The 15,433-nt window shown below is 38.3% G+C and overlaps 1 protein-coding gene across 11 annotated transcripts in view; it reads left to right on the forward strand.

Annotated features, from left to right (window-relative positions):
- The window catches only part of LOC129717592 (mannosyl-oligosaccharide alpha-1,2-mannosidase IA), a 39,300-nt gene that overhangs the window by 17,811 nt on the left and 6,056 nt on the right, over window positions 1-15,433 (forward strand). The window contains exons 1-2 of one of the 11 annotated variants that reach the window (XM_055667666.1): window positions 5,442-5,594; window positions 7,691-8,356. The exons of 8 other annotated variants lie outside the window; for them this stretch is intronic. In XM_055667666.1, the coding sequence (XP_055523641.1) occupies window positions 7,916-8,356 (441 nt within the window). In that variant the 5' untranslated portion in view covers window positions 5,442-5,594; window positions 7,691-7,915. Of the gene's footprint in view, window positions 1-5,441; window positions 5,595-5,629; window positions 5,890-7,690; window positions 8,357-15,433 lie in introns of those variants that run through there. 2 more of the 11 variants (XM_055667687.1, XM_055667677.1) reach the window with 2 other exon arrangements.

A 15,433-nucleotide genomic window follows, 5' to 3' on the forward strand; every position in this document is an offset into this window, starting at 1 on the left:
ACATACGATTTATTGTTCCGACCTCCACTGGACAGAAGCGGTTCGTTTGCCGGTCGAGAGAGTGTGGAATGTGTGGCGAGGTTCGCTTGCCTGTTCGTGTCAACTGAGCATGCGTTCATGCATGACAGCTGGAATAAGATAACAGGCGGAAACTTTTATATTTGTACCTACTCGCGTGCTCGCTAGAGCCGCGTTCGTATTATCATGTTACAGTCACGTAACCGAACAACACCGACTGTGAAACGGTAACGGGTCGGTAAACGAGTGTCTATCAATTAATTTGCTATTTGCCATGAGCTATATTGCAGGAGTTTTCGGAGTCAGCAGCAAAACAAATGCTGGCCCTGTTTACATGCATGATGGCGATTTTATCGGACACGATAGATGTTGAACCTGGATTGGAGAAAGAACAAAATGTCATTCGCATTTGTTTATCAATCGATCCAGTTTGCGTGTACGGAACAAATAAAGCCATTTTTTTTCTGATTTAATTTGATTGCGCGATAAGCGAGACATTTTTTCTCATTCCGGATGAAAAAATCACATTGAAAAATGATATAAATTATGTTGATTTACACCGGAAATCCTGTCCTAGACAGAACTCGGCTTGTACGAAAATACCCACATCGGCTGATGTTCGGGGTCACTGCTGCATCGATAATCTTTACCCTCGTCCGAGCTGTCGTATACATAATTTGCGATTAAGCAGAAAACCACCATGGTGCCGATCGTCGAAGCTTAGCTTCGAGTGTACAAACACTGGCTTATCTGTGCCGCGCCGCAGCACGATAGTTGTTACTCTTAATCCGAGCTGAGCTATAGCGTGCCACAAGTCTCGCTATCAGTGGGTTCATAAAAAAGGTTTATGCAAACAAGTCCCGTCAATTGTTGCTTGTTTTCGCTCAATTGTTGCTGCTCATCAGCTGATTTGCTGGCTTTTTACTTCACAAAGATGAGGTTTAATTAGCTTGTGTTAAAAATAATGAATATCAAATTTAAGATATTTTAATTTAATCTTTGAGCTATCAAGCTCATATTCTGGATAAAGTATTATACTCGCACCATAATATTTGGCTGTAAATAAACTTTCTGTAACAATCGAATCGCTGGAATCAGAACATCGAAAAAGTTCGGGGAAAATTCTAACAAAATTACCTCAGAATATCCAAAGACTTGAGCACTGCTTTTGTTTGAACCTAAACTTGAGCTTGAATGACCGTTGCACAAGATTGCTTCCATCGAATCGATCAAAACACCGTGAAAAAAAATGATTTGAACTTCTATCAGCCTATAGTGATTTGAATAAAAACAATGCCAAAACACTAACGCCCTTTTAGAAAATAATCCTTGGGCCTGAAAAATTTATCCACCTGCGTAAAATACTTAGTTTGCGAACACAAATCAAAAACGCTCGATACGGAACGGACGGGTTTTTTTCTGTCAGTTTGGATATTAAAATTTTTTTAGAAAAAAGTGGTATAAATGCCATTTTCATTGGTGGATTATTTAGTTTATTCCTGCCTGGAGTTGTGGTTAATCAAGATCTTGAAATAGAGAAACAAAGTTTGGTGCGGTCATTTTTGTTTCTCTTGTCAGTGATACGCAAAGTATATCGTGGGAGTACGTGCAACGCGTTGCTAATCGCTAAGTTTTCTTAATTATTGCGTGTGAAAACAGTGAAAAAAACATGAAAAGTTGGTGTTAAATACGTTAATTGGCCTTGATTATTCTCGAATGTGCGTTTTGTGGAGAAAAAAAAAACGACTTCGTTGGACTTTGACCGGCGTAAAAAGAAACGGGAAAATAACTATCAGAAGAGAACAGTGCTCACTGGACACAGATAAAGCAGGATAAATCTTTTGCCGGATTATTGAGATCATGGAATTTCCTTAATGCATATTTCTGTTAATAAGCTAAGTATATTTTTTCCTTAGTACTGAAAATCTGTTCAAAGTTCCATCCGCGATGGACGTTTGCCACGCGGAGGCTAGAAACATAGCAACAAAATTTTTTTTTTGTTTTTATTTGGTGTAGACCAGTGACCCGGGGTTGCCAGCTATAATAAAAAGACTACGAACTTAAATTCAATCTGATGACTCTTGTTGGGCTCGTTTTATAATTAGTTTGGCTTTTGAAAAATGAGCTGTGAATGCATGACACTCTTACAAAACAAAATAGGCAGTTTTACAATATAGTTTAAAAATAGTTTGAAAATTCAATATCGCGCTCGACAAGTATTTGATCCCATCGTCTACCATGCCCTAACTGGTCGGTTACAGACATTTCACTTAGTTCTATGCTTTTATTTTATGACTTTTCTAGCTTTTGGACAATTGTAATACACATAAACAATTTTTATTTAATTATACTGTAACCGTTTTGGTCGGGCTGACGATAGTCCACGACAACTAAATTTCGATTGCGATTGTTTTGGCATTTTGTTAATATACTTAGCACTTTGTTTGGTTTGATATGCATATTTGCATTTTTCCTAGTTTTTAGGCTTTGGAGGCATGAAACTTTGCCAGTAGGTATCTTAGTTTATTTATTATAAGAGAGAACCGGTGCGAAACACCGTGTCCCTGCGCGTCTGCGTCGGTAGAAGGGAATAGTGCTGCCGTGCATAACGCTCCGGTGTAAACGCGTCTTCGGCTCGGGTTAGTTAAGCACATCTAAGGGTTTACAGAGTGTAGTGAATCGCTTTTTAAGAACAGACGAATGTCGTTAGTCGACCTGTTAAGCAGAAAGCCATATCTCCGGGTGACCGAATATCTACCGTTATAATTTTCGGTATAAAGAGGGTCCTTCACGAAGAAACGATAGAAGTGGCAAGACGTTAACGTGGACTCAACTCCAGTAGTTTTCGTAAAATCGTGTAGTCAGCTGAGATAAATCAATGGGTGATACGTTTCGGTAGTTGTATAAGGACTTCATAAACAGATGTCCGAATGTCACGTCGATACCTTCCATGAGTTCGTGTTTTCTACAGATAGATTATCAACGCGATGTAGTTTTCGGTATAACCTCTTGGAGGAAACAATAGAAGTGTCGAGACGTTAACGTGGATAGAGCTTTCGTAGCTCTCGTAACATTGTGTAGTCGGCTGAGATACACCAATGGGAGACTCTCTTCGGTAGTTGCATGATGATTTGTTGAGGGAATGTTCGAATATTTTAGTCTGTAATAATTTAATCGCAGTTCCGGTATTCTCGCGTGCCCTTTTTTCGGTGGTATATCAAACAGAACGAGTTCGAATCGCGAAATAATTTTCGCGGAGGTTAATATGAACTTGTAGGCGCGATATTTGCTATGAACCCGGTACCCGAATTCAGCGCCTCGTTTACCAAAACGAAATCTGCTGCAAACCCTACCCTTTTCTCCAACATCCCAGTGATTTCTCGTGGAAGTGCAGAGGTGTTCTCGGCTTCCAATAAAGCGAGTATCACGTCAACATATTCCCATACACACTCCTTCTTTGACCTGCATTCGGATGCGGCCGGCGCTGGTATTGACTAACATAAAGATAAGATCACCAGTTTTTACACATTGAGGATGAATGTTAGTCCCAAACATCACCCATTGGTTCTCTGTGTAATTACAGCTGATCTGGCAATAACGGAGTAGCAACCGCGGGCGGTCAATCATGCTCATGTTCATGCTCATAAATCAAAAACGCTCGATACTTCGCTATGTCGCTACATCGAGTTTACCTCTGCATCTCTAACGACTGTGATGGAAACACGATACTTTAACATCGTGGTATGTTGATAGATTTTTATACTTTTATCCTTCCCCTCTACGCTCAAGATGGCCAATAAAACAAACGTACATTGAATCGGTCCGTAAATTTCTAATAAAATTCACGTGTATTTTCGCACTAGAGGTCATGAAAGGTTGTAAATTTTCAAGTATATCGGGTGTCGCGTGTGTAAGATACAAATTAGAAAAAAAAAATAAAAAACTGGTTCATTTTTGTTGAATTGTCCAGGAACAACCTCTCTTGAATGTTGAAAAGATTTTAGAAGTAGCATTTTTACTAAAAAATAAAATTTAATTTTTCACCAAAATCCCTCCAAAAATGTCTCACGCCATAAAAGAAAAAGAAAACTCCTGTTAACAGTATTTTTAAATAATATAATATGGCGACCGTGACTACCACATAGCGAAAACAAAGCCATATTCCTAAGCCAACATTAATCTGTAAACACAACGGAGGCTTTTCCAAGCCATTTGGTGGTGCATTAAGCCAATCCATACAGGTCAAGTGCTAGATCTACTAACCTCTAAATCCATTTTCCCTCATAACATAAACCATAAACCATTTCAAGCCATCACAGTTTATTTCCGCATTACTAACGTGTGGTGCGGTCTTGAGCTGTGTACGGGATTTTACAGTATGTTCTTGACAAACAGGTTTTACCGCTTCCGCCGAGAAACCAATATTGACACCGTCGTCATGACAATAAACAAAATAAGAGGCTGTCACCGAAGGCTTGCTTATGCGAGAGCGACGCACACAAATTTATCTGGACAGCAAGAGGGGACGCCCTCACGAAAAGCCCGTTTCACGCATGATTAAGAATAAGTTCTTTTGATGTGCAGCTTACAGTTAGTCACACATTCAGTATTTGATGTTCTATTTCCTAATAGTCCGATAGTTCATTATCGCTCTGTCTGTTGTCATCCTCCAGTGTAACTATAAATGCATCATAAATCGAACCAAACCTATCTGATGGGTATAACTCTCAAGGTATAACGAACGGAATCTTCGAGGGTCAGTTGAGACACCTTTCACAAGAGCCCTTGTTAATAATCTACGGTTCACGAACTGGTTTTTGGTTTACCCAATTCTGCATTAGGTGGTGCGTTCGATTCAAGTTTTATCGAAAGATTTTCCCCGAGTGCATACAACGTGTAGTGGAGGTTTCTCTACACTTGAAAGTAAAACGAAGCAGAAAAGTTTCCTTTGTTAGTTTTAGGTGCTATCTCATCTTGTTGTAATGACACAAGATAACTCTGACTGTTACAGAATCACAAACTCTTATCACAGCGGTGGCGAATTGCTAAGCAAACCGATAGTTGCGCGCTAGTATGTTAATCATACTGACCTTCTCGCGTGAGTACGATTTTGCGCTCGCAATGAACGACAGAAGGGTTGATTATTGTGCAGTTTGCTGCTAGTTTGAATCAGTTGACGTAGTCGTTGGAGAACGATCGAGAAATGTTATTCACTCACCTCGATTCCGTTCAAGTCGTGTTCACTTCACAATGTTGTGGCGATTTCAATAAAATCATTGGTGCGAGGTGTAATGTTAGCCCGCTAGCACCGGCTATGGTTGTGTTTTTCTCTCATTTGGCACCGACGAAAACAACAACAAGAAACACGAATCCTTATCAATCACCGTCTGCAGCTGTGCACCGTAGAAACCCATTCTCTCGATTTTTGTTTCCTACAACAGCCTGCTAAGCTGTCAGTCAGTAAAGCCGTCTGGCGAATGCAGAGAGTCCAATCAGCTGGCGGGGCGAGTCCAGTCTAGTCGCGCTGCCCACCGCCGCCAGTCTTGAGTCGATCGTGTCCGGCGCGGATCGGTTTCGTAAGTTGTTCTACATCGTTTCTCCAAGTTGTACGCTGGTAGAAAAGCCGGGTCGAGCAGACTTCGCGATGCTTTGCGAGTCCAAGGTCAAAGGCCTTGCCGCAGGCAATCGCAGCAAAGTTTATTTAGTTCTTACGTGGTACCAGCGACCGCGTGATCCCATTGAAACACAGCTTGACATTGAAAGGCTGTTTTGATCCGTCAAGCATGTATGATTTCCGGATGCTTGTATGATTTTGGTTTAACATCGCTGTGCTACTTCGGGCAGAAACAAACGGGATTATCGAGTGAGAAAGTGTGTGTTAGCTGTAGAAGTTTGATGAGCTTTTGTAGTGGGACCGGTTCGTAGAAAGCCAGGCCAGCTGCTGCTGTACTAATTAGATTGGCAGCCAACAATGATTTTAGCGATATTGTCTCAGTGAATTGTGCAAAAGAAAAATGTGAAGAACTATGGGATTGGTTGTGACCGGTCAGTCGTCAACCACCGACAACGACAACAGTGGCGATTAAATTTCTGTGACTTCGGCCTTAGAATTTTGCTGTGCTGTGCTCTTGGTGGCGTAATACGAGTGGTTGTCTGCTGACGGTGGTACTTTTGGTTGCGAACTGTAGATTGTCTACTGTGTTAACCATGTCTTGCAACAAGAGGCACAAAGTTATTGTTCTCATTGCGAAAATTATCACGCTTTATTATTTTTTGATATGAGATCTCTGACCACTAAATAGGCTCGTCAACTTGTTGAACCTGTTTATAGAACCGGTAACAAAGAAGTGAACATATGGAGCACTACTACTGCTGGCCGGTGTTTCGGTGGCAATACAACGAAAAATATGTGAATTGCGTAAATTTCCTTCAAATTTCATATCTCAATTTGGTACAGCAAAATAATTGAACTAAAAACTGTTTTCCGTCCCGATTAGAAAGATTCCGATATTTTCATTTATTTTGTTCGTAATTGTTCAACATTTTTGGGCTATTGTAATGTATGAAAAATTGATCTTATTATACACAGAATATTAATTCCTGCTCAAAAAAATAAATTGAAACCTTCGAACAGACATCATTTGAAAGTGTTCATAAAGTCGCCAAATTTTGGAATTTGGAAAGACTTTTGGGAAATTTGTGACCTGTGTTAGCGATTAGTTTTTGATTTTTTTATATTCAGCCTCATATTAGATAAAAAAAAAACAACAAAGTTCCAAAAAGATTATCTCAGTCAAAAAAAGGAGTAATATTCGATCTTTTTTGACAATTTATTCAAATGTTTTGTTCTTTGTTTCAACTTGTTTTTATTCGTTAATTTTTTGTCATAATTAATCGTTTTTCACGCTCATATTAATGCCATTTTTTCTCTTAATTTTCGATAAATTTCAAACTTTTTTTTTAAATTATTTTTAATTTTTTTGAAATCAAATTTTTCTGATAAATTTCATCAATGTTTTCAAACGTATAAGTTATTCAACGAAATTCACTGCTGGAATATACAAAATTGGGAATTTTTTTCGTAATATTATTTTAGGAACAGCCCAATCCACTGGACACTGGACACTGGAACAAGTTTTGATTTTCAGAAACCTGTGAAGTTCTAACATTTCAGAAAATAATTACAATACGTTTTTATATTCCTAATTCAATAACAAAGTTATAACACTTTTTCTTTATGTTGAAATTGAAATTCAAATTTATTTATGCCATAGAGATTCATGAATCTTTATGCTAATTTTTGGAAGTTTATCTATGGATAACAATATTTATCTATATCAAATCTCAAGCAAGAATTGAAATAAATACCAAAATTTAGAGTCAAATAAGTACTCATACCTTGAACTCTCCGTTCTGTTAGCTCAAATATTGAAACATCTTTCCACCGCTTGCATAAGAACGCAACCTAAGTTAACAAAACCCGTGCTATGATTTGTTTCCACCAAAAAATAGTACGTGACCTTCTGTTCAATATTGACTTAATATTCCACCATACTCGTATACCGTCAATCCATTATCCGAGGCAGGACGACGAGGCACGCATCAACGCCGCCGCCGAATGACCGGTCTTCGAAACAATAAAGGTTTAATTGTAATGCATTCTATCTCGCAGGTTCGTATATAGGAACGAAAATGAGCTAACCCCCAAACGGCCATTATAGCGTTCGAAGGCAGCCGGCTAAAGAGCGGATATAAACTTCCGAAAAACCTAACCACGAACGATCATTCGCCGGCGAATGTGCGACAATTAGTGCAGCAGCGATTGAAAAGAGAAGAAAAAAGTGTTTGACGACGGCCAGAGCCCAGGTGTGCGTCTGTGTGTGTGAGTGTTTGTGTGATGGCTCCTTCCTTGAGCGGTGTCGCGACAGCGCTTTTCGTAGTGGCCATAACCGGTGTGACGCTGGTCGTCCACAGGAAGAACGGTGAGAATCATACCGTAGATCGGTTTCGGACGTACGAAGATTTCACCAAGTTCAATCGATACGGTGCGAATGGTGTGGAAGATAATCTGATCCTCGACCGGGACGAGTTTACGGTACAACCGCCACCTGCGGGACTGAAAAGTTCATCCGACGGTCCGTTCTACAGTTTCAGCCGGCTATCCAATCAGGATTTGGATTACGAAGCTTACTTTCCAGATGAAGAGGACATCAGCCGGCATAGATTTTTCCAGAATGCCAGCTACGTACCGCGTTATTTCAATGCTTCCGGTTGGCTGCGGGTCGAAGACCGTACCAGTGCTGGCATCGATTATGATAAACGTGAAAAGATAAGAGAGGTATGACGATTACACATGGCTTAGCAAAGCGATAAGCTATTAGTTAAGTAATAGAGGTGAGCAATGACCGTATCGAAGATCACGGTTTTTACACTCCAACCTTCACCGCGCGCGTGGAGTACGCGATTGTGTGCTTTGCGTGTTAGCAGTTCCAAACGATAATTCAATAGTGCGGAACGCCGCACTGTTTCGTACATTGACAGCTACTGCTCTCTTGAGTGTGGACAGTAGCAGTGGAGTGAATCGTGAAAATGTTTATTGCATCCTTGAAGCATGCTCTCAAATTGTCTGTCTTCCTTCGTTCTCCGGAACCGGCAATTCTCCTTGACCTTGCCAGACAGTTTTAGTTAGTTAAATGCATTCGATTTTAACCTTCAATTGAAAATGTTCAAAAGGAATGTTGAACCACATTTGGCATTACAAAGCATAATTCCAACCCACGTTTCCAGTAAAATGTGATCCGAGTTCAACAACCGCACGATCGGTTGTTGTGACGTAAATGGATCACTTTCAGACTAGGAAATTACTTTGATTGCACTTGATTAACAATGACGTCGAGCTTGGGCGTTGGACATACGACGGTTTCATGAGTTTAGGCTGTTTCAGCTTTGCGTCATAATTCTAAACTACAACGGTAAACGTGAAGCTTAGGATAAACAATGGTTTCAGAGAAGGGGATTCTCATCCTTGGGGTTTTCTATTGAACTCAATTGGATATACCAGTTGCCACCACGCACGTAAACTAACAATCTGCACCGGTCTAATGTGAGCGTCACTAAACAATTGAGGGTCAGTTTTATAACGCTTCTTGCTTAACTCTTTTGCTGTGTTCGCTTTTATTCATGCTTTAAACATGCTGCTGCTAGCTCAAAATCCTCTGACTAGTGAATGCATGACTGGTCTGGTGGTCGTATGCTGTCGTGATTGATGTACTTTCCAAGCTCTGTCCGAGAGACCTTTTTATCTTGGTGGGTGAATCAGTGTAACGAAACTATCCGTGCAAGTGTGCACAATAAACACAATGTGCAGTTTCATTGGTATCCCACGAGCGGATCATTTGATGTTATTGGAAATTGTTGCCCTCTTTAAAAAAGAGCAATCTATTTTTAATTCTTTTATTTATTGGATTGTTTTGTTGATTTTATTCTAATACTGGTGATATATACCTACTGTACTGCCTATAATCGCATATCAGTCGCTTCTTCATTTTCATCAAGAGAGAAAACAGCAGCTGTTGAGCGTGGTTTGTTTCCATATTTTCGACGTAACGCAGTAGCAGAGTTTGCTTAACGAAAATGCTCGTTTTTGGAGAGATTTAAAAAAAAATGAGTTTTTTAGATAATTAATTTTTAATTTTTCTTTTAGTTTTTTTTTTAAAAAGACAATAATAAGAGTGTATGTTTTTTTCGGAAAGACAAATTATTATCTACAACTTTGCCAAAGACGTCACACCGATCAAATAAACCGTTTCGGCCCTAAAAATATTTGTAATAATCAATAATCAAAATAGCATTTTTCAATAGCTTCTCAAAAATGAGTCGTGTTCTAAAAAATAAACCAATAGCACAAAATGGCATCTTCGCCTATAAAAATGTCTATGCGAAGTTTTAGCCAAATCAAATATGGTTGATTAAATTGTTCCCGTTTTTTGTGGAACTTCTCCCATGTGAAAACGCTATTTTGCGTTTGCTTAACCACAGCAAACATAACAAAACGTTTTCAAAGGTGACGTATTTTTTGAAAAAACAAAAATTAAAAAAAAATCAACTCTTTTGTAACTCAAAGCTTAGGCGTCATCCATTAATTATGTAAGGACTTTTTTCGAAATTTTGCATTACCCCTCTCCCCCCCACGAATCTTACGTAAGATTGTCTTTTTAGGGAAAAAAAAATGTTTTCGAAGGTAAAACATTTTTTTACACATAGCATATTCCTAGAGGATAAAACAAAACAAGTTAATACAGTTAATACTATGTTAAAGTAAACAAATTTCAAAATTAAGTAGAAATGAAGTAAAGCACGCAATCACCCAGCGACAGCGAATTCACTGCTTTCCCAAGGTTCAACTGTTAAGATCGCAGGGATAAATAATTCAACTAATTTTATTTTATTTTAGTTTTGTAAATTTTTTTTCAGTTTTTTTTTAATTTTTTCAATCTTACGTAAGATTCTCTTGAATCCCCCTCTCCCCGTAAGCATTCGTAAGAAATTTGGATAACCCCCCTCTCCCCCTAAACCCTTACGTAATTTATGGATGACCCCTTAGGCGAAAAAATGTTTTTTTGTGTATATTTTTTCACAAAGCATTATCTCTACAATTCATTCTCAGACAGTTTTTGTATTTAATCAACCGTTTCTGAGCTACAATACTTTGAATGAAATCTATGCCAAAACAGGGGCGAATCGTGGCTTTTGAACCTACCTGTTCAACTACAAACTCGTTTGACACTGCGTTTAAAATATAATTTTTGTTTGGCGTCCTCGTGTGCAATGCACAGCTTGTACCTATTGATGAGTCGCCCCAGGGTCGGCGTCACATCATTTTCCCGAGTGGGTAGTAAGAAATAGGGAAGTCTCATGAGTGACAAAGGCGTAGCCGGGGGCAACCTACTGATACCTGAACATAATTTTACGAAAAATCGACAGTGCATCAACAATAGAATGCCAATGAATGTTTAGAAGATATTAGATTTTCAAATTTTTTTCAGTAGTAATGTTTGCATTAAAAAAAGGACTATTTTCGGATGGTGATAGCAAAAAAACAAGACAGATAATTGATTTTAATGAATTTCCCATGATAATTATATAAGCTCACTTACGAAAGCAATTCCACACCCTTGCGAGCGGCCTTCCGGGAGTGTAACGGAACATTCGCCATGGTGGACGAAAAACATGAAGGCATGTTTTTGATTTCTTTCTTCTTTTTACTCTCCAACAATTGCTTTGAGTAGTGGGCCGACACCAGATCTGGCCAGAGCACAGCGTCTTTGCCCCTATGGTATCTCTTGATGAACGACTCGACTTCCGGCAGGCACTTCGTACTATAAATTTCCCCGTTCACTTCCAGTACGGAGAATCTCACTGATTGTCAGCCACAGCAGCCCCCTTTTTGAGAACTTGGTGTGAAATTAAGTTCACCTCAAAGCTCACTTCCTTCGTGGGGGAAGTGAAATACGGAGTGCTCTGCCAGTCGTTGCCAGATAGCTCTCGATGTCGACCACCACCATCATGTCGCGATTCACCGGAAAAATCGACTCGACCATCTTATTCTGCCGCTGCCACTGCGTCATTGCCTGCAGCTCCGAGACAGTGGTTGCACAGTGGTTTAAAATAGCAATGTCGCGAACTTAATTCTATAGTGCCTAAGTGCTTTACTTTAGGACTATAGTGTCTTCGAAGCAATTGTTTGTATTGAAATTGCCCATATGATGGTGCTATGCAACAATAGCTATAGCCTACTATGTAAAAAATAAAAATCTCTAACTTTTTTGTTTCTGCATGAAACCAAAAGTTGTCTTCGACAAAGTTGTAGATAATTAAATTACAAACAACTTTGCTAACAAGACTTTTGTTCTATATACTGTAGATTTTGAAATAACTTAAGTTTCGTATGACTATGTCAGTAAAACCTGTTTTTTGCTCCTAACTTTTTGGTTTGATTTTTTTTATAAACACACTGTTCTAGTGAATTTTAGGCCTCATCATGCTTTAAAAATTCCATGAAGACACTATGCTAAAATTCCTTTTGATTTAAAAGATAAAAGCAATATTAACAATAATTTACCCTATTTTCAACTGTGGATTAGAGAAAAAGGGGGACGCCCGGAAGTACACACTCACCGCCATTTTGAAGCTTCAGGTTAGTACTACAAAATGGCGGAAGAGTTACTCGTCCGACTCGTCACGATTTTGAGAAAGAGCGTTAAATATTTTCGTAGTTTTGCGTACTTTTCCTTCAGCGGAACGAGATATCTTCATAGTACTACGGGTTTGGACATTGTGTGTATGTATATATGATTGCGTATGTAAGTGTGTGTCTCAAAACCGTATATATGTGAAAAATTAGTGTATGTGTGATTCGTATTCAGATTCTAATTTCTAAATACTGCTAGGATTATGTTATAAATATGGGTGATTGTGTGTGATATCGGAAAAAGCCATGCAGTGTGTGTATCGTCAGCAAGCGGTTGTAAAAACTAATAAGCAGGAGATGGAAACTAATACCAATTTGCTTTTTATTTTTAAACTCACGTATGATATCAGAGAATATGATTATACCTTTCAATGAAAATTGCAGCAGGTTATCGGACTACTTCGGTAGTGAAGTTTTCGGCAGGTTTCCTACAGCATTCTGAATAATGCAAAACATATAACGATATTCTTACTTATAGATATCTATACTCACATACACAGATATGCCCACACATACATTCACACACATACGTCCATAGAGACACACACTTACATCTGCAATCATATATACATGCACACAATGTCCAAAACCGTGTTATTATGAAGATATCTCGTTCCACTGGAGGAAAAGTACGCAAAACTACGAAAATGTTTAACGCTCTTTCTCAAAATTGTGACGAGTCGGACGAGTAAATCTTCCGCCATTTTGAAGTACTAACCTGAAGCTTCAAAATGGCGGTGAGTGTGTACTTCCGGGCGTCCCCCTTTTTCTCTAATCCACAGTTGAAAATAGGGTAAATTATTGTTAATATTGCTTTTATCTTTTAAACCAAAAGGAATTTTAGCATAGTGTCTTCATGGAATTTTTAAAGCATGATGAGGCCTAAAATTCTCTAGAACAGTGTGTTTATAAAAAAAATCAAACCAAAAAGTTAGGAGCAAAAAACAGATTTTACGGACATAGTCATACGAAACTTAAGTTATTTCAAAATCTACAGTATATAGAACAAAAGTCTTGTTAGCAAAGTTGTTTATAATGAAATTAACTACAACTTTGCCGAAGACAACTTTTAGTTTCATGCAGAAACAAAAAAGTTAGAAATTCTATTTTTTGCATAGTAGGCTATGGCTATTGTTGCATAACACCATCATGTGGGCAGTTTCTATACAAACAATTGCTTCGAAGACACTATAGTCCTAAAGGAAAGCACTTAGGCACTATAGAATTAAGTTCACGACATTGCTATTTTAAACCACTGTGCAATGGGCGGGACTGTCCATTCTAATGTCCATGTTTGCCAGATACTTTTCCACTGTTTGGCCGGTCGTCGGCCGTCCGGAACCGGTATTTTTTCGATGTACTGATTGTAGTCCAACGGTGCCAAGATGTTGTAGATACCGAAACAAGCGTAAGCTTTGTCTTCTCGAAAAAAGTCTCCATTCAAAATTTGAGCTTAATCGGACTTCTGATAAGGTTTCACAGTCGTGAAAGTCTTACATTTTTGACCAACCTAAAAATGCACAAGAGTAGTTCTTAAAGTTTTCGAAATCGACTTTGTTTTTTGATAGAAAATCTCTTAGAAATGTCGAGATCTGCCGTTATTTCATAAAAAATTGTTTAAAAAAAATAACTTACAGCGACATGGAAACTTTTGCGGGGACCCGAGCTACACCAGAACACACAAGAGACACTCCCAGCTCGAACATTTCTTTCATCGATCAAAAAACTGTAACTTTGACCGCTTTGAGGCTCTACTTCCCGAAGTCCGATTGAGCTCAAAATTGGCATAAGAAATTTTCACGTGAAAACAAAATCTCTATCGTAAATGAAATTTAGAACTCTATCATACATGAAATTCTCTGTCGTGAATGATACAATTAAAAAATAATCCTTTTCCCTGAGAAACTTTACAACTGTACATAAATCTGTTGATTTATAACCTTTCGCTCAACGATATCCATAAAAAAATCTGTCGCTTGCAACATTACATTTTTTTTGGTTTTGTCGATAATTCCGTGTGGGTAAGTACCCATATGGATATTTTCCGAGTGGGTACCACTACCCATACTACCCACATGAACCGCCGGCCCTGAGTCGCCCCTGTGCCAAAATGCATACGTTTCTTTAGAAAATTACTTTCGAGTCTAAAAAATTTCTCCACTTGTAAAAATACTCAGTTTGCTGAGTCAAATAAGTGTGCAAATTTTCATTCGCAATTTTAAATGGCCGAATCATTTTTTGCGTTTTTCCAGGTCATTTGGCTTGATTTTGCCCAATAGTATTCCACATATACCACCCATACTGTATGGTACTGTTGCATATACCAGCATATTTTCCTTCAAGACATCAGTTTTGGAATCACGTTAACAGCAGGTTAATAAATTGATCGAGAAAGGAGAACTTTTCGAAAAAAATCTTTACCTTCGACACATAAAATTAGTCTAAGATTATGGAAGCAAACATCAATTGACCTGTAAGGACGGGAAGACTGTGTCATTTTTTTTTCATGCCTATTGTGTCTGCATTCATGACTTCATGACTTCTGTGCTAGGCATGAAATTTGAAATTTGTCCTTAAAACATTTAATCAAATTTTACCCCTAAGCAATAAATTACCAACTCGAACTAGCGTATTACAAAACTATCCAGGATTTTTTTCTATGGTCATACAGTTATTACCATTTGGAATTTAACCTAAAAATTGGCCGTTTTTATTTTGACTTTCACAAAATATACCTTAGTATAGAAAACAAAGACGTAGTCCTACGTAATTAAACTCTGATGATAAATAGTGTGTGAAACAGGGTTCGTAGCCAGTTACAGAGTCCACTTTAATAAGTGAGAAGTCTTGGGTTAGAATCTCAGTAGAATCCAAGCCATTCGATATCAGTTGACTTAAGCATGGGTTAATTTTCATTTTTTTCTTCCCGCGGGGGGGGGGGTCATTTACACAGGCATGAATTATAATAATCATATCCCTGAATCTCAATAGTGATAATTCTAATAATTGAAGTGTTGAATACAGCAAACAACCGGCGATATTACAAAAGAATCTAATTACTGTGATAAAAACATGAGTCAAATTTCCCGAACCAAAAAGTTCAATAAGAATAAACTAAAAAGTTACAGTATGAAGAAAAAATTTATCAAAAAATAACTGAGTGAT

Source organism: Wyeomyia smithii, chromosome 1, assembly GCF_029784165.1.
Source record: "Wyeomyia smithii strain HCP4-BCI-WySm-NY-G18 chromosome 1, ASM2978416v1, whole genome shotgun sequence".
Lineage (NCBI taxonomy): Eukaryota > Metazoa > Arthropoda > Insecta > Diptera > Culicidae > Wyeomyia > Wyeomyia smithii.